The 24,314-nt window shown below is 44.8% G+C and overlaps 1 protein-coding gene across 1 annotated transcript in view; it reads left to right on the top strand.

Moving 5' to 3' along the window:
- The window catches only part of LOC128649461 (coiled-coil domain-containing protein 17-like), a 155,173-nt gene that overhangs the window by 117,825 nt on the left and 13,034 nt on the right, over nt 1-24,314 (top strand). Inside the window, exons 9-11 of the mRNA XM_053702741.1 lie at nt 1,560-1,645; nt 1,737-1,949; nt 3,476-3,698. Coding sequence (XP_053558716.1) covers nt 1,560-1,645; nt 1,737-1,949; nt 3,476-3,698 — 522 coding nt within the window. The remainder of the gene's footprint in view (nt 1-1,559; nt 1,646-1,736; nt 1,950-3,475; nt 3,699-24,314) is intronic.

The following is a 24,314-nucleotide window of genomic DNA, read 5'->3' as shown; positions in this document are numbered from 1 at the left end:
ATTTTACAGGTAAGTATTTAGCTTTAAATAGGAATAATTTATATAATAAGAGTTAATTTATTTCGTTAGATTTAAATTATATTTAACTTAGGGGGGTGTTAGTGTTAGGGTTAGACTTAGCTTTAGGGGTTAATCCATTTATTAGACTAGCGGCAAGATCCGATCGGCAGATTAGGGGTTAATTATTGTAGGTAGCTGGCGGCGACGTTGTGGGGGGCAGATTAGGGGTTAATAAATATAATATAGGGGTCGGCGGTGTTAGGGGCAGCAGATTAGGGGTACATAACTATAATGTAGCTTGCGGTGGTGTACGGAGCGGCAGATTAGGGGTTAATAATAAAGTGCAGGGGTCAGCGATAGCGGGGGCGGCAGATTAGGGGTTAATAAGTGTAAGGTTAGGGGTGTTTAGACTCGGGGTACATGTTAGAGTGTTAGGTGCAGACGTAGGAAGTGTTTCCCCATAGAAAACAATGGGGCTGCGTTAGGAGCTGAACGCTGCTTTTTTGCAGGTGTTAGGTTTTTTTTCAGCTAAAACTGCCCCATTGTTTTCTATGGGGGAATCGTGCACGAGCACGTTTTTTAAGCTGGCCGCGTCCGTAAGCACCGCTGGTATCGAGAGTTGCAGTGGCATTAAATTATGCTCTACGCTCCCTTTTTGGAGCCTAACGCACTGAAAACCCAGCCATTCTGTGAACTCTAAATACCAGCGGTATTTAAAAGGTGCGGGGGGAAAAAAGCATGCGTAGCTAACGCACCCCTTTGGCCGCAGAACTCTAAATCTAGCCGTTAGGTAGGTGGCGGCGATGTCGGGGGCGGCAGATTAGGGGTTAATAAGTGTATTGTAGGTGTCGGCGATGTCAGGGACGGCAGATTAGGGGTGTTTAGACTCGGGTTTATGTTAGGGTGTTAGGTGTAAACATAAATTTTCTTTCCCCATAGGAATCAATGGGGCTGCATTACGGAGCTTTACGCTCCTTTATTTCAGGTGTTAGGCTTTTTTTCTGCCGGCTTTCCCCATTGATGTCTATGGGGAAATCGTGCACAAGCAAGTAAAACCAGCTCAAAGCAGCGCTAGTATTGGAGTGCGGTATGGAGCTCAATTTTGCTCAATGCTCACATATTGCCTTCTAATGCCGGGTTTATGAAAACCTGTAATAGCAGCGCTATAGGGAGGTGAGCGGTGGCAATAACTTCAAGTTAGTACCGAGCCGCTCATAACGCAAAACTCGTAATCTGGCCTATTGTTTGCCCACTCACGAGAAGGCCCCAAAGCACAACATTTTAGTTATTCCTTTTTCCTGGGACCACAAAAACTATGGCACACATTTTTAGCTTTTATTTTATCCAGGGCTACAAAAAATGCATATGGTCCACATATTAAAAAATCCCTCTTTTTTTTTTTTTTTTTTTAATAAGCTAAATTACATGAAAAGGGGGCAAAATAAATAACAAACATATTTTTAACGTTGTTTGATTTACACTTAATAACATCTTATATTAAAAATCTCAAGGTGTTTACTGCCACTTTAAGCAAATTAATGGTAATTTTACTTTTGCAGGAACAAAATAAACCTGGAACTACAAACTCTGCAAAATATTTCCTAAATTATAATTATGGACTGGAGCCTGCTCCATATGACCCTATGTAAGTTCTCTTACATTCATTCCTGCTGGATTGTTTTGCTATGTTTATAGTATGAAGCAACATATTTTGTGACCTTTTCTTTGAATTTTAGCACTGGGTTTGTAGTGTTTTATGACTATCTTCTTGGACTTGATCCGACGTACCGAGTTTGCCGACTGGCTGTGACTCTTTGCAGTGGGGGGCAGGAGATGGGAATTCCTACACCATTACCCCCCGTTTATTGTGAAGCTGGCCAGCTATCCACATCACATGACCACAAGAAACAGAATGTGGCAGTGTTAGCCACAAAGCAAGCTGTACCCAGGTATGTGCACCTTAATAATGCAAACTATGCAAATGTAATATGGTTGAAAGTGTTCTATTGCACTTTTTATAAATCAATTACATGTATTAGAATATTATTTTGATCAATTGTTTAAATACTGCAGCATACATTTTGTGGCAGATTTATAGAATTTTAAATGCCCCAGGCTCACTCATGGGATCCTACAACCAATGTTTATGAAGCAGCAGTCTATACCGATGCTTCCTAAACCCTCTTCTCTAACTCAGAAGCGGTAGTTTAAAATCACCCTGGACTGAGGTGACTGACAAGCCCTTCTCTCAAATGATTGGTTGTGCAAGAACACGGGGCTGCATGGCACTAGTATCTGCTTGTGCATGATAAATGCAGGCAGGTAAATACATGCTGTCTGCAAGTTGCAATGCCGGGTGGACAGGTTCACTATCCCTGTAAAATTATTTAATTTGCAAAATGTGTGGGGTTTTGCAGTTTTAGAGCTTTCCAGACATACATCCCTTGAAAAACCTCAATTAGTTAATCTCACTCCATAAACTGAAATGTTTTATCTTCAGTGCTCAGAAACTATTGACAACTGACCATTAAATTGAAAAATAACATTAAGAGAACTCAAATACAAAAAAGCAGGCTAATTCTTGGTTTTCAGTACTTGCATAACAAAAAATTGAAACTGCCAGATTTCATCCTAATTCTTTCCTCATCAAAGAGTTATCAGCATTTGAAAAATTAATTTAACATTATAAGGCTAAGCCTTAATATAGCATGGGGTGTCTAAACTGTATATCCAAGAGAATTAGTGGATGTCTAAAGAATAATAGCTGGACCATTTTATTTTTTGTCTTTTTATATTCTACCATAGTCATTATTATATACCTCCCAAATTTTCCCTGGAGTCTTTCCAGGACAGGAGGACTAGGGAACCTATGGCCCTCTGGCTGTTTATGGGTGGAGCCGTAATGGGAGGGGTGGGATGATAAGCGGGTCATGAGTGGGGCTAAATTAGGTTATGGATATGACAAGTTTAGGTGTGTCCTGAAAACAAGGACAGAGGAAGATGTAGGCAGAAAGGGGGCCAGATTTCCTAACCTGTGTGAATCCCACAGGATCCAGGACAGGTTTGAGGTCTGATTCTCTTGATATCAATGTGTCAGTCATATTACTTGCAAGAATCTTTGGTATGGGATATTTTAAGCGATATCTGTTGTTGCACTCATCATGAATGTTGTCTGTTGTTTACAACAGGAAGTGCATCCAGGCCTTAAAAGGACATTAAACACTAAGGGCTAGATTATGAGTGGAGCATAAACATTTGTGCCCGATAGATATGGGGTATATCGCGAAGGTTTGGGCTTACTGCTCATATTACGAGTTGAAACTAAACATGACCTGAAACCGTAATATTAATCAAGAGTATTATAGATTTTCCATTAGAACTTGTGAAACATTTCTATTTCTCTAGTAAGACAAATCAACAGGGAACTTCTCACTTTGGTTGATGTGACTTTGTTTTATTTATATATGTATTACAGGGTGAGGCCCTCCCCAAACATATCTCTAGTAATAGAGGTACAAGCTTCAGGAGGTTATGACCCTTATGGGCAGGAGGTCAGTCGCCTAATTTCTCGAGGATGGGTAAAGCTGGATATTTTTGATAACCAAAATCGAGTCATCAGTGGACACTGGAAAGTTCCTATTCGCATCCTCCCAGTTAAACCTTCTCTAACTACAGGATCAATGAATGGAGTACCTCAGGTATCAATGTGCTAACAAATCTGTTTAAATCTAACACAGTATATTCATGTAATTAAATATTTTTCCTATACGGAACTACTCAGCACATTGTTTCAACCAGAAGCCAACTGTATAGGATGATACATTTATTTTGCTGTCTGAAGGCATGGCAATACCAAATAGTTTGCCAAAAAGTATAAAGGAACCAAATAAAAAAACAATAGTATTAGTAATAATAATAAATACAATTTGAATCTGATTTATCTGCTCAGATATGTGCCTAGATAAGGGCGACCAGATCTGAGGAACAGAAAAGGGGACACTTTAATCAACAACACGCAACACACTACTGCTCATTTCTGTCTCACTACTCACTGCTGCTCATCTCTGTCTCTCTACTCACTGCTGCTCATCTCTGTCTCGCTACTCACTGCTGCTCATCTCTGTCTCTCTACTCACTTCTGCTCATCTCTGTCTCTCTACTCACTGCTGCTCATCTCTGTCTCACTACTCACTGCTGCTCATCTCTGTCTCGCTACTCACTGCTGCCCATCTCTGTCTCTCTACTCACTGCTGCTCATCTTTGTCTCTCTACTCACTGCTGCTCATCTCTGTCTCGCTACTCACTGCTGCTCATCTCTGTCTCGCTACTCACTGCTGCTCATCTCTGTCTCACTACTCACTGCTGCTCAGCTATGTCTCTCTACTCACTGCTGCTTATCTCTGTCTCTCTACTCACTGCTGCTCATCTCTGTCTTTCTACTCACTGCTGCTCATTTCTGTCTCTCTACTCACTGATGCTCAGCTCTGTCTCTCTACTCAATGCTGCTTATCTCTGTCTCTCTACTCACTGCTGCTAATCTCTGTCTCTACTCTCTGCTGCTCAGCTCTGTGTCTCTACTCACTGCTGTTCAGCTCTGTCTCCCTACTCACTGCTGCTCAGCTCGGTCTATCTACTCACTGCTGCTCATCTCTATCTCTCTACTCACTGGTGCTTTTCTCTGTTTCTCTACTCACTGCTGCTGATCTCTGTCTCACTACTCACTGCTGCTCAGCTATGTCTCTACTCACTGCTGCTCAGCTCTGTCTCTCTACTCACTGCTGCTCATCTCTATCTCTCTACTCACTGGTGCTCATCTCTGTCTTTCTACTCACTGCTGCTCAGCTCTGTCTCACTACTCACTGCTGCTCATCTATGTCTCTCTACTTACTGCTGCTCAGCACTCTCTGTCTACTCACTGCTGCTCATCTCCTTCTCTCTACTCACTGCTGCTCAGTTCTGTTTATCTACTCAAATCTCAACTCTTCCATCTCTCATGCATGTCCCTCACTGTGGCATGCAGGGAAGTTCAGTCCCTGGTTGCAGAGCTGCAAATGCCAGTGCAAGTGTTGTGCAGAAAAAGCACACACTATGGGCATATATAAATAACAAATAAATAAACAATCAGCTTGTGACTTATAGTCATATTTAAAACATTGAACATTTTGGAATCACTTCAAAAAGTTATGGGAACACCAGGACAGTGTGTTAAAAATGGGGCAATGCCGTTAAAAATGGGATATCTGGTCACCCTTGCCAAGATATACTGAAAGGTTGCATATTTTATGGATCACTAAGACATATTTATCCATATTTTAATATGCTCACTGCTCCTTATCTCTATCTCTCTACTCACTGCTGCTCATCTGTCTCTCTACTCACTGCTGCTTATCTCTGTCTCTCTACTCACTGCTGCTCATCTCTGTCTCTCTACTCACTGCTGCTCATCTCTGTCTCTCTACTTACTGCTGCTCATCTCTGTCTCTCTACTCAATTCTGCTTATCTCTTTTTCTCTACTCACTGCTGCTCATCTCTATCTCTCGACTCACTGTTGCTCATCTCTGTCTCTCTACTCACTGCTGCTCATCTCTGTCTCTCTACTCACTGCTGCTCATCTCTGTCTCTCTACTCACTGCTGCTCATCTCTGTCTCTCTATTCACTGCTGCTCATCTCTGTCTCTCTACTCACTGCTGCTCATCTCTGTCTCTCTACTCTCTGCTGTTCAGCTCTGTCTCTCCACTCACTGCTGCTCATCTCTGTCTCTCTACCCACTGCTGCTCATCTCTGTCTCTCTACTCACTGCTGCTCATCTCTGTCTCTCTACTCAATGCTGCTCATCTCTGTCTCTCTACTCACTGCTGCTCATCTCTGTCTCTCTACTCACTGCTGCTCATCTCTGTTTAACTACTCACTGCTGCTCATCTCTATCTCTCTACTCACTGCTGCTCATCTCTGTCTAACTACTCACTGCTGCTCATCTCTGTCTCTCTATTTACTGCTGCTCATCTCTGTCTCTCTACTCACTGCTACTCAGCTATGTCTCTACTCACTACTGCTCAGCTCTGTCTCTCTACTCACTGCTGCTCATCTCTGTCTCTCTACTCACTGCTGCTCATCTCTGTCTCTCTACTCACTGCTGCTCAGCTCTGTCTCTCTACTTACTGCTGCTCATCTCTGTCTCTCTATTCACTGCTGCTCATCTCTGTCTCTCTAATCACTGCTGCTCATCTCTGTCTCTCTACTCTCTGCTGCTCAGCTCTGTCTCTCTACTCACTGCTGCTCAGTTCTGTCTCTCTACTCACTGCTGCTCATCTCTGTCTCTCTACTTACTGCTGCTCATCTCTGTCTCTCTACTCAATTCTGCTCATCTCTTTTAATCTACTCACTGCTGCTCATCTCTATCTCTCTACTCACTGCTGCTCATCTCTCTTTCTCTCTACTCACTGCTGCTCATCTCTGTCTCTCTACTCACTGCTGCTCATCTCTGTCTCTCTACTCACTGCTGCTCATCTCTGTCTCTCTACTCTCTGCTGCTCAGCTCTGTCTCTCTACTCACTGCTGCTCATCTCTGTTTAACTACTCACTGCTGCTCATCTCTATCTCTCTACTCACTGCTGCTCATCTCTGTCTAACTACTCACTGCTGCTCATCTCTGTCTCTCTACTTACTGCTGCTTATCTCTGTCTCTCTACTCACTGCTGCTCATCTCTATCTCTACTCACTGCTGCTAATCTCTGTCTCTCTATTTACTGCTGCTCATCTCTGTCTCTCTACTCACTGCTGCTCAGCTCTGTCTCTCTACTCACTGCTGCTCATCTCTGTCTCTCTACTCACTGCTGCTCATCTCTGTCTCTCTACTCACTGCTGCTCAGCTCTGTCTCTCTACTTACTGCTGCTCATCTCTGTCTCTCTATTCACTGCTGCTCATCTCTGTCTCTCTAATCACTGCTGCTCATCTCTCTTTCTCTCTACTCACTGCTGCTCATCTCTGTCTCTCTACTCACTGCTGCTCATCTCTGTCTCTCTACTCACTGCTGCTCATCTCTGTCTCTCTACTCTCTGCTGCTCAGCTCTGTCTCTCTACTTACTGCTGCTCAACTCTGTCTCTCTACTTACTGCTGCTCATCTCTGTCTCTCTACTCACTGCTGCTCATCTCTGTTTAACTACTCACTGCTGCTCATCTCTGTCTCTCTATTCACAGCTGCTCATCTCTGTCTCTCTACTCACTGCTGCTCAGCTATGTCTCTACTCACTACTGGTCAGCTCTGTCTCTCTACTCACTGCTGCTCATCTCTGTCTCTCTACTCACTGCTGCTCATCTCTGTCTCTCTACTCACTGCTGCTCAGCTCTGTCTCTCTACTTACTGCTGCTCATCTCTGTCTCTCTATTCACTGCTGCTCATCTCTGTCTCTCTAATCACTGCTGCTCATCTCTGTCTCTCTACTCTCTGCTGCTTAGCTCTGTCTCTCTACTCACTGCTGCTCAGTTCTGTCTCTCTACTCACTGCTGCTCATCTCTGTCTCTCTACTTACTGCTGCTCATCTCTGTCTCTCTACTCAATTCTGCTCATCTCTTTTTCTCTACTCACTGCTGCTCATCTCTATCTCTCTACTCACTGCTGCTCATCTCTCTTTCTCTCTACTCACTGCTGCTCATCTCTGTCTCTCTACTCACTGCTGCTCATCTCTGTCTCTCTACTCACTGCTGCTCATCTCTGTCTCTCTACTCTCTGCTGCTCAGCTCTGTCTCTCTACTTACTGCTGCTCATCTCTGTCTCTCTACTTACTGCTGCTCATCTCTGTCTCTCTACTCACTGCTGCTCATCTCTGTTTAACTACTCACTGCTGCTCATCTCTGTCTCTCTATTTACTGCTGCTCATCTCTGTCTCTCTACTCACTGCTGCTCATCTCTGTCTCTCTACTCATTGCTGCTCATCTCTGTCTCTCTACTCACTGCTGCTCATCTCTGTCTCTCTACTCAATGTTGCTCATCTCTGTCTCTCTACTCACTGCTGCTCATCTCTGTGTCTCTACTCACTGCTGCTCATCTCTGTCTCTACTCACTGCTGCTTATCTCTGTTTAACTACTCACTGCTGCTCATCTCTGTCTCTGTACTCACTGCTGCTCATTTCTATCTCTCTACTCACTGCTGCACATTTCTGTCTCTCTACTTACTGCTGCTCATCTCTATCTCTCTACTCATTGCTGCTCATCTCTGTCTCTCTACTCATTGCTGCTCATCTCTGTCTCTCTACTCACTGCTGTACATCTCTGTCTCTCTACTCACTGCTGCTCATCTCTGTCTCTCTACTCACTGCTGCTCATCTCTTTTTAACTACTCACTGCTGCTCATCTCTATCTCTCTACTCACTGCTGCTCATCTCTGTCTCTCTACTCATTGCTGCTCATCTTTGTCTCTCTACTTACTGCTGCTTATCTCTGTCTCACTACTCACTGCTGCTCTCACTGCTGCTCATCTCTATCTCTCTACTCACTGCTGCTCATCTCTGTCTATCTACTTACTGCTGCTCATCTCTGTCTCTCTACTCACTGCTGTTCAGCTATGTCTCTACTCACTACTGCTCAGCTCTGTCTCTCTACTCACTGCTGCTCATCTCTGTCTCTCTACTCACTGCTGCTCATCTCTGTCTCTCTACTCAATGTTGCTCATCTCTGTCTCTCTACTCACTGCTGCTCATCTCTGTCTCTCTACTCACTGCTGCTCATCTCTGTCTCTCTACTCACTGCTGCTCATCTCTGTCTCTCTACTCATTGCTGCTCATCTTTGTCTCTCTACTTACTGCTGCTTATCTCTGTCTCACTACTCACTGCTGCTCATCTCTGTCTCTCTATTCACTGCTGCTCATCTCTGTCTCTCTATTTACTGCTGCTCATCTCTGTCTCTCTACTCACTGCTGCTCATCTCTGTCTCTCTACTCATTGCTGCTCATCTCTGTCTCTCTACTCACTGCTGCTCATCTCTGTCTCTCTACTCACTGCTGCTCATCTCTGTCTCTCTACTCAATGTTGCTCATCTCTGTCTCTCTACTCACTGCTGCTCATCTCTGTCTCTCTACTCACTGCTGCTCATCTCTGTCTCTCTACTCACTGCTGCTCATCTCTGTTTAACTACTCACTGCTGCTCATCTCTGTCTCTGTACTCACTGCTGCTCATTTCTATCTCTCTACTCACTGCTGCACATTTCTGTCTCTCTACTTACTGCTGCTCATCTCTATCTCTCTACTCATTGCTGCTCATCTCTGTCTCTCTACTCATTGCTGCTCATCTCTGTCTCTCTACTCACTGCTGTACATCTCTGTCTCTCTACTCACTGCTGCTCATCTCTGTCTCTCTACTCACTGCTGCTCATCTCTTTTTAACTACTCACTGCTGCTCATCTCTATCTCTCTACTCACTGCTGCTCATCTCTGTCTCTCTACTCATTGCTGTTCATCTTTGTCTCTCTACTTACTGCTGCTTATCTCTGTCTCACTACTCACTGCTGCTCATCTCTATCTCTCTACTCACTGCTGCTCATCTCTGTCTATCTACTTACTGCTGCTCATCTCTGTCTCTCTACTCACTGCTGTTCAGCTATGTCTCTACTCACTACTGCTCAGCTCTGTCTCTCTACTCACTGCTGCTCATCTCTGTTTAACTACTCACTGCTGCTCATCTCTGTCTCTCTACTCACTGCTGCTCAGCTCTGTCTCTCTACTTACTGCTGCTCATCTCTGTCTCTCTACTCAATTCTGCTCATCTCTTTTTCTCTACTCACTGCTGCTCATCTCTATCTCTCTACTCACTGCTGCTCATCTCTGGCTCTCTACTCACTGCTGCTCATCTCTGTCTCCCTACTTACTGCTGCTCATCTTAGTCTCTCTATTCACTGCTGCTCATCTCTGTCTCTCTACTCACTGCTGCTCATCTCTGTCTTTCTACTTTCTGCTGCTTAGCTCTGTCTCTCTTCTCACTGCTGCTCATCTCTGTCTCTCTACTCTGCTGCTCAGCTCTGTCTCTCTACTCACTGCTGATCAGCTCTGTCCCTCTACTCACTGCTGCTCGGCTGTGTCTCTCTACTTACTGCTGCTCATCTCTGTCTCTCTACTCAATTCTGCTCATCTCTTTTTCTCTACTCACTGCTGTTCATCTCTATCTCTCTACTCACTGCTGCTCATCTCTGTCTCTCTACTTACTGCTGCTCATCTCTGTCTCTCTACTTACTGCTGCTCATCTCTGTCTCTCTACTCACTGCTGCTCATCTCTGTGTCTCTACTCACTGCTGCTCATCTCCGTTTCTCTACTCTCTGCTGCTCATCTCTGTCTCTCTACTCACTGCTGCTCATCTCTGTCTCTCTACTCAATGTTGCTCATCTCTGTCTCTCTACTCACTGCTGCTCATCTCTGTCTCTCTACTCACTGCTGCTCATCTCTGTTTAACTACTCACTGCTGCTCATCTCTGTCTCTGTACTCACTGCTGCTCATTTCTATCTCTCTACTCACTGCTGCACATCTCTGTCTCTCTACTTACTGCTGCTCATCTCTATCTCTCTACTCTTCGCTGCTCATCTCTGTCTCTCTACTCATTGCTGCTCATCTCTGTCTCTCTACTCACTGCTGCTCATCTCTGTCTCTCTACTCACTGCTGCTCATCTCTGTCTAACTACTCACTGCTGCTCATCTCTGTCTCTCTATTTACTGCTGCTCATCTCTGTCTCTCTACTCACTGCTACTCAGCTATGTCTCTACTCACTACTGCTCAGCTCTGTCTCTCTACTCACTGCTGCTCATCTCTGTCTCTCTACTCACTGCTGCTCAGCTCTGTCTCTCTACTTACTGCTGCTCATCTCTGTCTCTCTATTCACTGCTGCTCATCTCTGTCTCTCTAATCACTGCTGCTCATCTCTGTCTCTCTACTCTCTGCTGCTCAGCTCTGTCTCTCTACTCACTGCTGCTCAGTTCTGTCTCTCTACTCACTGCTGCTCATCTCTGTCTCTCTACTTACTGCTGCTCATCTCTGTCTCTCTACTCAATTCTGCTCATCTCTTTTAATCTACTCACTGCTGCTCATCTCTATCTCTCTACTCACTGCTGCTCATCTCTCTTTCTCTCTACTCACTGCTGCTCATCTCTGTCTCTCTACTCACTGCTGCTCATCTCTGTCTCTCTACTCACTGCTGCTCATCTCTGTCTCTCTACTCACTGCTGCTCAGCTCTGTCTCTCTACTCACTGCTGCTCATCTCTGTTTAACTACTCACTGCTGCTCATCTCTATCTCTCTACTCACTGCTGCTCATCTCTGTCTAACTACTCACTGCTGCTCATCTCTGTCTCTCTACTTACTGCTGCTTATCTCTGTCTCTCTACTCACTGCTGCTCATCTCTATCTCTACTCACTGCTGCTAATCTCTGTCTCTCTATTTACTGCTGCTCATCTCTGTCTCTCTACTCACTGCTGCTCAGCTATGTCTCTACTCACTACTGCTCAGCTCTGTCTCTCTACTCACTGCTGCTCATCTCTGTCTCTCTACTCACTGCCGCTCATCTCTGACTCTCTACTCACTGCTGCTCAGCTCTGTCTCTCTACTTACTGCTGCTCATCTCTGTCTCTCTATTCACTGCTGCTCATCTCTGTCTCTCTAATCACTGCTGCTCATCTCTCTTTCTCTCTACTCACTGCTGCTCATCTCTGTCTCTCTACTCACTGCTGCTCATCTCTGTCTCTCTACTCACTGCTGCTCATCTCTGTCTCTCTACTCTCTGCTGCTCAGCTCTGTCTCTCTACTTACTGCTGCTCATCTCTGTCTCTCTACTTACTGCTGCTCATCTCTGTCTCTCTACTCACTGCTGCTCATCTCTGTTTAACTACTCACTGCTGCTCATCTCTGTCTCTCTATTCACTGCTGCTCATCTCTGTCTCTCTATTTACTGCTGCTCATCTCTGTCTCTCTACTCACTGCTGCTCAGCTATGTCTCTACTCACTACTGGTCAGCTCTGTCTCTCTACTCACTGCTGCTCATCTCTGTCTCTCTACTCACTGCTGCTCATCTCTGTCTCTCTACTCACTGCTGCTCAGCTCTGTCTCTCTACTTACTGCTGCTCATCTCTGTCTCTCTATTCACTGCTGCTCATCTCTGTCTCTCTAATCACTGCTGCTCATCTCTGTCTCTCTACTCTCTGCTGCTTAGCTCTGTCTCTCTACTCACTGCTGCTCAGTTCTGTCTCTCTACTCACTGCTGCTCATCTCTGTCTCTCTACTTACTGCTGCTCATCTCTGTCTCTCTACTCAATTCTGCTCATCTCTTTTTCTCTACTCACTGCTGCTCATCTCTATCTCTCTACTCACTGCTGCTCATCTCTCTTTCTCTCTACTCACTGCTGCTCATCTCTGTCTCTCTACTCACTGCTGCTCATCTCTGTCTCTCTACTCACTGCTGCTCATCTCTGTCTCTCTACTCTCTGCTGCTCAGCTCTGTCTCTCTACTTACTGCTGCTCATCTCTGTCTCTCTACTTACTGCTGCTCATCTCTGTCTCTCTACTCACTGCTGCTCATCTCTGTTTAACTACTCACTGCTGCTCATCTCTGTCTCTCTATTCACTGCTGCTCATCTCTGTCTCTCTATTTACTGCTGCTCATCTCTGTCTCTCTACTCACTGCTGCTCATCTCTGTCTCTCTACTCATTGCTGCTCATCTCTGTCTCTCTACTCACTGCTGCTCATCTCTGTCTCTCTACTCACTGCTGCTCATCTCTGTCTCTCTACTCAATGTTGCTCATCTCTGTCTCTCTACTCACTGCTGCTCATCTCTGTCTCTCTACTCACTGCTGCTCATCTCTGTCTCTACTCACTGCTGCTTATCTCTGTTTAACTACTCACTGCTGCTCATCTCTGTCTCTGTACTCACTGCTGCTCATTTCTATCTCTCTACTCACTGCTGCACATTTCTGTCTCTCTACTTACTGCTGCTCATCTCTATCTCTCTACTCATTGCTGCTCATCTCTGTCTCTCTACTCATTGCTGCTCATCTCTGTCTCTCTACTCACTGCTGTACATATCTGTCTCTCTACTCACTGCTGCTCATCTCTGTCTCTCTACTCACTGCTGCTCATCTCTTTTTAACTACTCACTGCTGCTCATCTCTATTTCTCTACTCACTGCTGCTCATCTCTGTCTCTCTACTCATTGCTGCTCATCTTTGTCTCTCTACTTACTGCTGCTTATATCTGTCTCACTACTCACTGCTGCTCTCACTGCTGCTCATCTCTATCTCTCTACTCACTGCTGCTCATCTCTGTCTATCTACTTACTGCTGCTCATCTCTGTCTCTCTACTCACTGCTGTTCAGCTATGTCTCTACTCACTACTGCTCAGCTCTGTCTCTCTACTCACTGCTGCTCATCTCTGTCTCTCTACTCACTGCTGCTCATCTCTGTCTCTCTACTCAATGTTGCTCATCTCTGTCTCTCTACTCACTGCTGCTCATCTCTGTCTCTCTACTCACTGCTGCTCATCTCTGTCTCTCTACTCACTGCTGCTCATCTCTGTCTCTCTACTCATTGCTGCTCATCTTTGTCTCTCTACTTACTGCTGCTTATCTGTGTCTCACTACTCACTGCTGCTCATCTCTGTCTCTCTATTCACTGCTGCTCATCTCTGTCTCTCTATTTACTGCTGCTCATCTCTGTCTCTCTACTCACTGCTGCTCATCTCTGTCTCTCTACTCATTGCTGCTCATCTCTGTCTCTCTACTCACTGCTGCTCATCTCTGTCTCTCTACTCACTGCTGCTCATCTCTATCTCTCTACTCAATGTTGCTCATCTCTGTCTCTCTACTCACTGCTGCTCATCTCTGTCTCTACTCACTGCTGCTCATCTCTGTCTCTCTACTCACTGCTGCTCATCTCTGTTTAACTACTCACTGCTGCTCATCTCTGTCTCTGTACTCACTGCTGCTCATTTCTATCTCTCTACTCACTGCTGCACATTTCTGTCTCTCTACTTACTGCTGCTCATCTCTATCTCTCTACTCATTGCTGCTCATCTCTGTCTCTCTACTCATTGCTGCTCATCTCTGTCTCTCTACTCACTGCTGTACATCTCTGTCTCTCTACTCACTGCTGCTCATCTCTGTCTCTCTACTCACTGCTGCTCATCTCTTTTTAACTACTCACTGCTGCTCATCTCTATCTCTCTACTCACTGCTGCTCATCTCTGTCTCTCTACTCATTGCTGTTCATCTTTGTCTCTCTACTTACTGCTGCTTATCTCTGTCTCACTACTCACTGCTGCTCATCTCTATCTCTCTACTCACTGCTGCTCATCTCTGTTTATCTACTTACTGCTGCTCATCTCTGTCTCTCTACTCACTGCTGTTCAGCTATGTCTCTACTCACTACTGCTCAGCTCTGTCTCTCTACTCACTGCTGCTCATCTCTGTTTAACTACTCACTGCTGCTCATCTCTGTCTCTCTACTCACTGCTGCTCAGCTCTGTCTCTCTACTTACTGCTGCTCATCTCTGTCTCTCTACTCAATTCTGCTCATCTCTTTTTCTCTACTCACTGCTGCTCATCTCTATCTCTCTACTCACTGCTGCTCATCTCTGGCTCTCTACTCACTGCTGCTCATCTCTGTCTCCCTACTTACTGCTGCTCATCTTAGTCTCTCTATTCACTGCTGCTCATCTCTGTCTCTCTACTCACTGCTGCTCATCTCTGTCTTTCTACTTTCTGCTGCTTAGCTCTGTCTCTCTTCTCACTGCTGCTCATCTCTGTCTCTCTACTCTGCTGCTCAGCTCTGTCTCTCTACTCACTGCTGATCAGCTCTGTCCCTCTACTCACTGCTGCTCGGCTGTGTCTCTCTACTTACTGCTGCTCATCTCTGTCTCTCTACTCAATTCTGCTCATCTCTTTTTCTCTACTCACTGCTGTTCATCTCTATCTCTCTACTCACTGCTGCTCATCTCTGTCTCTCTACTTACTGCTGCTCATCTCTGTCTCTCTACTTACTGCTGCTCATCTCTGTCTCTCTACTCACTGCTGCTCATCTCTGTCTCTCTACTCACTGCTGCTCATCTCCGTTTCTCTACTCTCTGCTGCTCATCTCTGTCTCTCTACTCACTGCTGCTCATCTCTGTCTCTCTACTCACTGCTGCTCATCTCTGTCTCTCTACTCACTGCTGCTCATCTCCGTTTCTCTTCTCTCTGCTGCTCATCTCTGTCTCTCTACTCACTGCTGCTCATCTCTGTCTCTCTACTCAATGTTGCTCATCTCTGTCTCTCTACTCACTGCTGCTCATCTCTGTCTCTCTACTCACTGCTGCTCATCTCTGTCTCTCTACTCACTGCTGCTCATCTCTGTTTAACTACTCACTGCTGCTCATCTCTGTCTCTGTACTCACTGCTGCTCATTTCTATCTCTCTACTCACTGCTGCACATCTCTGTCTCTCTACTTACTGCTGCTCATCTCTATCTCTCTACTCTTCAATGCTCATCTCTGTCTCTCTACTCATTGCTGCTCATCTCTGTCTCTCTACTCACTGCTGCTCATCTCTGTCTCTCTACTCACTGCTGCTCATCTCTGTCTCTCTACTTACTGCTGCTCATCTCTTTTTAACTACTCACTGCTGCTCATCTCTATCTCTCTACTCACTGCTGCTCATCTCTGTCTCTCTACTCATTGCTGCTCATCTTTGTCTCTCTACTTACTGCTGCTTATCTCTGTCTCACTACTTACTGCTGCTCATCTCTATCTCTCTACTCACTGCTGTTCAGCTATGTCTCTACTCACTACTGCTCAGCTCTGTCTCTCTACTCACTGCTGCTCATCTCTGTTTAACTACTCACTGCTGCTCATCTCTGTCTCTCTACTCACTGCTGCTCAGCTCTGTCTCTCTACTTACTGCTGTTCATCTCTGTCTCTCTACTCAATTCTGCTCATCTCTTTTTCTCTACTCACTGCTGCTCATCTCTATCTCTCTACTCACTGCTGCACATCTCTGTCTCTCTACTTACTGCTGCTCATCTCTGTCTCTCTACTCAATTCTGCTCATCTCTTTTTCTCTACTCACTGCTGTTCATCTCTATCTCTCTACTCACTGCTGCTCATCTCTGTCTCTCTACTCACTGCTGCTCATCTCTGTCTCTCTACTTACTGCTGCTCATCTCTGTCTCTCTACTCACTGCTGCTCATCTCTGTCTCTCTACTCACTGCTGCTCATCTCTGTTTCTCTACTCTCTGCTGCTCATCTCTGTGTCTCTACTCACTGCTGCTCATCTCTGTCTCTCTACTCACTGCTGCTCATCTCTGTTTAACTACTCACTGCTGCTCATCTCTGTCTCTCTACTCACTGCTGCTCATCTCTGTCTCTCTACTCACTGCTGCTCATCTCTATCTCTCTACCCTCTGCTGCTCATCTCTATCTCTCTACTCACTGCTGCTCATCTCTGTCTCTCTACTCACTGCTGCTCATCTCAGTCTCTCTACTCACTGCTGCTCATCTCTGTCTCTCTATTCACTGCTGCTCACCTCTGTCTCTCTACTCACTGCTGCTCATCTCTGTCTCTCTATTCACTGCTGCTCATCTCTGTCTCTCTACTCACTGCTGCTCATCTCTGTCTCTCTACTCTCTGCTGCTCAGCTCTGTCTCTCTACTCACTGCTGCTCATCTCTGTCTCTCTACTTACTGCTGCTCATCTCTGTCTCTCTACTCAATGTTGCTCATCTCTGTCTCTCTACTCACTGCTGCTCATCTCTGTCTCTCTACTCATTGCTGCTCATCTCTGTCTCTCTACTTACTGCTGCTCATCTCTGTCTCTCTACTCACTGCTGCTCATCTCTGTCTCTCTACTCAATGTTGCTCATCTCTGTCTCTCTACTCACTGCTGCTCATCTCTGTCTCTCTACTCACTGCTGCTCATCTCTGTCTCTCTACTCACTGCTGCTCATCTCTGTTTCTCTACTCACTGCTGCTCATCTCTGTTTAACTACTCACTGCTGTTCATCTCTGTCTCTGTACTCACTGCTGCTCATTTCTATCTCTCTACTCACTGCTGCACATCTCTGTCTCTCTACTTACTGCTGCTCATCTCTATCTCTCTACTCATTGCTGCTCATCTCTGTCTCTCTACTCATTGCTGCTCATCTCTGTCTCTCTACTCACTGCTGCTCATCTCTGTCTCTCTACTCACTTCTGCTCATCTCTGTCTCTCTACTCACTGCTGCTCATCTCTTTTTAACTACTCACTGCTGCTCATCTCTATCTCTCTACTCACTGCTGCTCATCTCTGTCTCTCTACTCATTGCTGCTCATCTTTGTCTCTCTACTTACTGCTGCTTATCTCTGTCTCACTACTCACTGCTGCTCATCTCTATCTCTCTACTCACTGCTGCTCATCTCTGTCTCTCTACTTACTGCTGCTCATCTCTGTCTCTCTACTCACTGCTGTTCAGCTATGTCTCTACTCACTACTGCTCAGCTCTGTCTCTCTACTCACTGCTGCTCATCTCTGTTTAACTACTCACTGCTGCTCAACTCTGTCTTTCTACTCACTGCTGCTCAGCTCTGTCTCTCTACTTACTGCTGCTCATCTCTGTCTCTCTACTCAATTCTGCTCATCTCTTTTTCTCTACTCACTGCTGCTCATCTCTATCTCTCTACTCACTGCTGCTCATCTCTAGCTCTCTACTCACTGCTGCTCATCTCTGTCTCCCTACTTACTGCTGCTCATCTTTGTCTCTGTATTCACTGCTGCTCATCTCTGTCTCTCTACTCACTGCTGCTCATCTCTGTCTTTCTACTTTCTGCTGCTCAGCTCTGTCTCTCTACTCACTGCTGCTCATCTTTGTCTCTCTACTCTGCTGCTCAGCTCTGTCTCTCTACTCACTGCTGCTCAGCTCTGTCCCTCTACTCACTGCTGCTCAGCTCTGTCTCTCTACTTACTGCTGCTCATCTCTGTCTCTCTACTCAACTCTGCTCATCTCTTTTTCTCTACTCACTGCTGTTCATCTCTATCTCTCTACTCACTGCTGATCATCTCTGTCTCTCTACTCACTGCTGCTCATATCTGTCTCTCTACTTACTGCTGCTCATCTCTGTCTCTCTACTCACTGCTGCTCATCTCTGTCTCTCTACTCACTGCTGCTCATCTCTGTTTCTCTACTCTCTGCTGCTCATCTCTGTTTAACTACTCACTGCTGCTCATCTCTGTCTCTGTACTCACTGCTGCTCATTTCTATCTCTCTACTCACTGCTGCACATCTCTGTCTCTCCACTTACTGCTGCTCATCTCTATCTCTCTACTCATTGCTGCTCATCTCTGTCTCTCTACTCATTGCTGCTCATCTCTGTCTCTCTACTCACTGCTGCTCATCTCTGTCTCTCTACTCACTGCTGCTCATCTCTGTCTCTCTACTCACTGCTGCTCATCTCTTTTTAACTATTCACTGCTGCTCATCTCTATCTCTCTACTCACTGCTGCTCATCTCTGTCTCTCTACTCATTGCTGCTCATCTTTGTCTCTCTACTTACTGCTGCTTATCTCTGTCTCACTACTCACTGCTGCTCATCTCTATCTCTCTACTCACTGCTGCTCATCTCTGTCTCTCTACTTACTGCTGCTCATCTCTGTCTCTCTACTCACTGCTGTTCAACTATGTCTCTACTCACTACTGCTCAGCTCTGTCTCTCTACTCACTGCTGCTCATCTCTGTTTAACTACTCACTGCTGCTCATCTCTGTCTCTCTACTCACTGCTGCTCAGCTCTGTCTCTCTACTCAATTCTGCTCATCTCTTTTTCTCTACTCACTGCTGCTCATCTCTATCTCTCTACTCACTGCTGCTCATCTCTAGCTCTCTACTCACTGCTGCTCATCTCTAGCTCTCTACTCACTGCTGCTCATCTCTGTCTTTCTACTTTCTGCTGCTCAGCTCTGTCTCTCTACTCACTGCTGCTCATCTCTGTCTCTCTACTCTGCTGCTCAGCTCTGTTTCTCTACTCACTGCTGCTCATCTCTGTTTAACTACTCACTGCTGCTCATCTCTGTCTCTCTACTCACTGCTGCTCATCCCTGTCTCTCTACTCACTGCTGCTCATCTCTATCTCTCTACCCACTGCTGCTCATCTCTGTCTCTCTACTCACTGCTGCTCATCTCTGTTTAACTACTCACTGCTGCTCATCTCTGTCTCTCTACTCACTGCTGCTCAGCTCTGTCCCTCTACTCACTGCTGCTCAGCTCTGTCTCTCTACTTACTGCTGCTCATCTCTGTCTCTCTACTCAATTCTGCTCATCTCTTTTTCTCTACTCACTGCTGTTCATCTCTATCTCTCTACTCACTGCTGCTCATCTCTGTCTCTCTACTCACTGCTGCTCATCTCTGTCTCTCTACTTACTACTGCTCATCTCTGTCTCTCTACTCACTGCTGCTCATCTCTGTCTCTCTACTCACTGCTGCTCATCTCTGTTTCTCTACTCACTGCTGCTCATCTCTGTTTAACTACTCACTGCTGCTCATCTCTGTCTCTCTACTCACTGCTGCTCATCCCTGTCTCTCTACTCACTGCTGCTCATCTCTATCTCTCTACCCACTGCTGCTCATCTCTGTCTCTCTACTCACTGCTGCTCATCTCTGTTTAACTACTCACTGCTGCTCATCTCTGTCTCTCTACTCACTGCTGCTCATCTCTGTCTCTCTACTCTCTGCTGCTCAGCTCTGTCTCTCTACTCACTGCTGCTCATCTCTATCTCTCTACTCACTGCTGCTCATCTCTGTCTCTCTACTCACTGCTGCTCATCCTTGTCTCTCTACTCACTGCTGCTCATCTCTGTCTCTCTACTCACTGCTGCTCATCTCTATCTCTCTACTCACTCACTGCTGCTCATCTCTGTCTCTCTACTTACTGCTGCTCATCTCTATCTCTCTACTCACTGCTGCTCAGTTCTGTCTTTCTACTCACTGGTGCTCATCTCTGTCTCTCTACTCACTGCTGCTCAGCTCTGTCTCTCTACTCACTGCTGCTTATCTCTTTCTCTCTACTCACTGCTGCTCATCTCTGTCTCTCTGCTCACTGCTGCTCAGCTCTGTCTCTCTACTCACTGCTGCTCATCTCTATCTCTCTACTCACTGCTGCTCATCTCTGTCTCTCAACTCACTGCTGATCCTCTATGTCTCTCTACTCACTGCTGCTCATCTTTGTCTCTTTACTCACTGCTGCTCATCTCTGTCTCACTACTCACTGCTGCTCTTCTCTGTCTCTCTACTCACTGCTGCTTATCTTTGTCTCTCTACTTACTGCTACTCAGCTCTGTCTGTCTACTTACTGCTGCTCATCTCCTTCTCTCTACTCCATGCGGCTCAGTTCTGTTTATCTACTCAAATCTCAACTCTTCCATCTCTCATGCATGTCCCTCACTGTGGCATGCAGGGAAGTTCAGTCCCTGGTTGCAGAGCTGCAAATGCCAGTGCAAGTGTTGTGCAGAAAAAGCACACACTATGGGCATATATAAATAACAAATAAATAAACAATCAGCTTGTGACTTATAGTCATATTAAAAAATTGAACATTTTGGCGTCACTTCAAAAAGTTCTGGGAACACCAGGACAGTGTGTTAAAAATGGGGCAATGCCGTTAAAAATGGGATGTCTGGTCACCCTTACCAAAATATTCTGAAAGGTTGCATATTTTATGGATCACTAAGACATATTTATCCATATGTTAAGATTCTAATTTAAAAATAATGTCTGGATATTGTTTTCAATTAATAACTACAAATCAACATAACTTATTTGCTTCCTTTATGGGACAATGGTTCCGATCCTCTTAGAGTTCACTTATATTTTAGCAGACGAGAACCATCCTCAAGTCAGTCAGTCAAGTCCTATTTAAAATAACATTCCAATTTTGAGATATCAGGCAATTCTCCTAAATTATAAGTCTATATAGCCCTCTTCAGAATGGTTTTATGGTTGAAATCACGCAGAAACATTTTTAAAAAGAAAACATAAGTCATTTCTGAATTTTGTGGGATAAACTAAAAGGGTCATTAAACACAAATTGTAAACTACTTGATTATAAACCATCATAACTGTTTTGTTTTGGTATGAAATTCATATGCTGTCTACACTATCCAAGCTGCATTCCCTTGTCCCTTTAACTATTTTATTTTGGTATGATTGATTTTATGACTATTTTGTACTCTCCTATCTGCTTACTTGTCTGCATTTCCTCCATTTGTTCTCGCCCTACAATCTAATTTGTAAGTGTGTAACTCCTGTGTAGTCCGACTGCCTGTATCCTGGTGTCTGTAATAATAGGTAGCTCTCACTGCTCTCTAAGCCCTGTGTTTTAAGTGGCAAATTGAGTTAAAACTGGAGTTAGAAGCTGGAGGGAGAAACTGCAATCTTCATCAATCTTCATCTTTTAAAACCCCTTTAACAGGTAGTCCTCACTAACTATACACCTGTACAATGCTCTCCATGTCCTTTCTGTTCTTTCTAACTGTCCTTTCTAAAACACTGCATGTCTCTATAACAATAAAAATAAGCCCCACATCATCCTTATATCACCATTCCTTTTCTCATCCCCTATGTTGTCCTATCATGAATTACTCTGTCTCTTTAGAAACACCCATCTAACTCATACCTGCTCTTGCAAGTCTCACTCTCACCTTCTCTGCTGATGACATCTCTCCTAACCCTGGTCCTGCAGTGATCACCAAACTTCCACACTCTTGCTCAATCTCCCACAGTAAAATTTCTAGGTCACGCAATCATAACAATCTCATCTCCATTATCCCACAGTGTTTATCCCCTTTTTTTTTCTTGTGCTCTCTGGAAAACTCATTCTGTCTGCAACAAAATTACAACTGTTCACGACCTGTTTGTTTCTAACGCTTTCAAACTTTTAGCAATCACTGGAACCTGGCTATTTTCTTCTGACACTGTTTCCGTTGCTTCTCTCACACATGGTGGTCTCCACTTTAGCCATACACCTAGGCCAGGTGAGAAGAGACATGGTGGGGGTGTTGGGATCCTGCTTCTATCAGTACATGCCTCTGTTCCCATCTCTCTCCTTTGCCTCCTTTTAAGTTTACTGCATTTGCCTGTTTTCCCCCCTCTCCCTCAGAGTGGCAGTCATCTATTGCCCTACTGGACCAACCTCCCAATTATTTGACAACTTTGCTGCCTGGCCTTCTCATTTTCTCTCTCCAAACAAACCCATTCTAACTCTAGGGGACTTCAACATCCCCATTGAAAACCTAGCTGACCCTGCTGCCTCTAAACTGCTTTCACTTACATTCTCCTTCGGTCTCTCTCAATCCACCCTATTTTATACTCACCGCGATGGACACTCTATTGATCTAATATTCTCCTGCTTCTGTTCTATATCTGACTTCACCTGTCACCCCTTTCCCATTTCAGACACCACCTGCTCATCTATAATCTTAATGTACAGGCTAAATCTACTTCTCCATCTCGCCCACTCTCCAATTTTCCAAACTAATTTAAGATCTCCTCCACCTTGACCTTGCTGTAGCCCTCTATAACAATACTCTCTTCTCTGCACTACACTACGCAAAACAACTACGCAAAACAGCACACCATCAGTTACAGTTATGGCTCTCTCCACAAATGCACTACTTGCAAAAATGCTCACACACTGCTTATTACAAAGCTTTTTCTTTTCATCCTATTGGCTGATTTGAATTAGAAGAATCAAATCAGCCAATAGGAATTTAGTGTGCAACTGGAGACCGCATGAATAGGACCTCCGATGTGTGCCCTTCTCAGGTTACGGCTAGTGAAAAAACATATTTTTTTCAACTTGTAATATGAGCGGATCCTGGGAAGCACAAAAAGCATTTCGCTAGAGAAAAATTTAGATTTGCCGCACAACTTGTAATCTTGCCCTGAGACTGACCTCACCAAGATTACTAACGATCTCCTTTCTGCTAAAAGTAACAACCACTACTCTATACTTATCTTACTTGACCTGTAAGCTGCCTTCGACACCGTTGACCACTCCTCCTACAGACTCTCAACTCTCTGGGTATCTGTGACACTGCCCTCGCTTGGATTCACTCTTATCTAACTAACAAGTCCCTTTCTGTGTCATTTGCTGGTGACTACTCCTCTTCAATGCCCCTGTCTGTTGGAGTACCTCAAGGCTCTGTCATGGGTCCTCTACACTTCTTTATTTACACTTCTTCACTGGTTAAACTTATCAACAGATACAGCTTCAAATATCACCTCACCCCACATCCAATTGCTGTCTTCATCCTGCCGTAACCACCTACACAATATTTCCAAATTCATCCATTTCTAAACACTGACACCACTAAGCAACTAATTCACTCCCTGGTAATTTCTCGACTTGACTACTGCTATAACCTACTAACTGGCCTTTCTTCTTTCCCACCTCTCCCCCTTCACTGGCTCCCCATTCACAGCAGAATTAAATTCAAAATTCTCACCCTGACATACAAAGCCATTACCAACACCACTCCCCACTACCTGTCCTCACTAATCAACAAATATACTCCTGCCCACCCCCTAAGGTCCAACAATCACCTGCTTCTTCTATCTTATATCATCACCTCTTCTTCGGGACTTCTCTCATACGGCACCAACCCCCTGGAATGCACTTCCTTGCGCTGTCAGGCTTTCCCCTAATCTGTCCTCCTTTAAACACTCCCTAAATACATTTCTATTCAGGGAAGCCTACCACCCAACACAGTAACAAATTAATTCCACTTACCTAATAATTGCTCTCATCTAACTCTGTACTAACATCACTGACTCCTTTGCAGTCCCCACCTCCTGTTTCTCACCCTCCTACCCTTCTAGATTGTAAATTCTCACCGGAATAGGGCCCTCAATTTCTCCTGTATTTATTTGATAAATTGTGTCTTCTCTTACAACTATTGTATCAACATTGTGCTTTTACCATTTGTACGCACGGATAGTGATGCAGTATTTGTTGGTGCTTTATAAATAAAGTATAATAATAAATAAAGTATAATAATATCTGAGAATAATTTTGCAATGAAAACTGCAGGTTTATTTAGTAAAATGAGTATAATAATACAGGTAGCCCTCAGTTTACGCCGGGGTTAGGTTCCAGAAGGAATGGTTGTAAATCGAAACTGTTGTAAATTGAAACCCAGTTTATAATGTAAATCAATGGGAAGTGATGGTGATAGGTTCCAGGCCCCTCTCAAAATTGTCATAAGTTACGCCTAATATATTATTTTAAAATCTTTGAAATGCAGACTTTAAATGCTAGACAGCATTATAAACCTAATA

This window comes from Bombina bombina, chromosome 2 (assembly GCF_027579735.1).
Source record: "Bombina bombina isolate aBomBom1 chromosome 2, aBomBom1.pri, whole genome shotgun sequence".
NCBI lineage: Eukaryota > Metazoa > Chordata > Amphibia > Anura > Bombinatoridae > Bombina > Bombina bombina.
The sequence above is the reverse complement of the archived record's forward strand: the minus strand, read 5'-3'. Positions and strand labels throughout refer to the sequence as shown.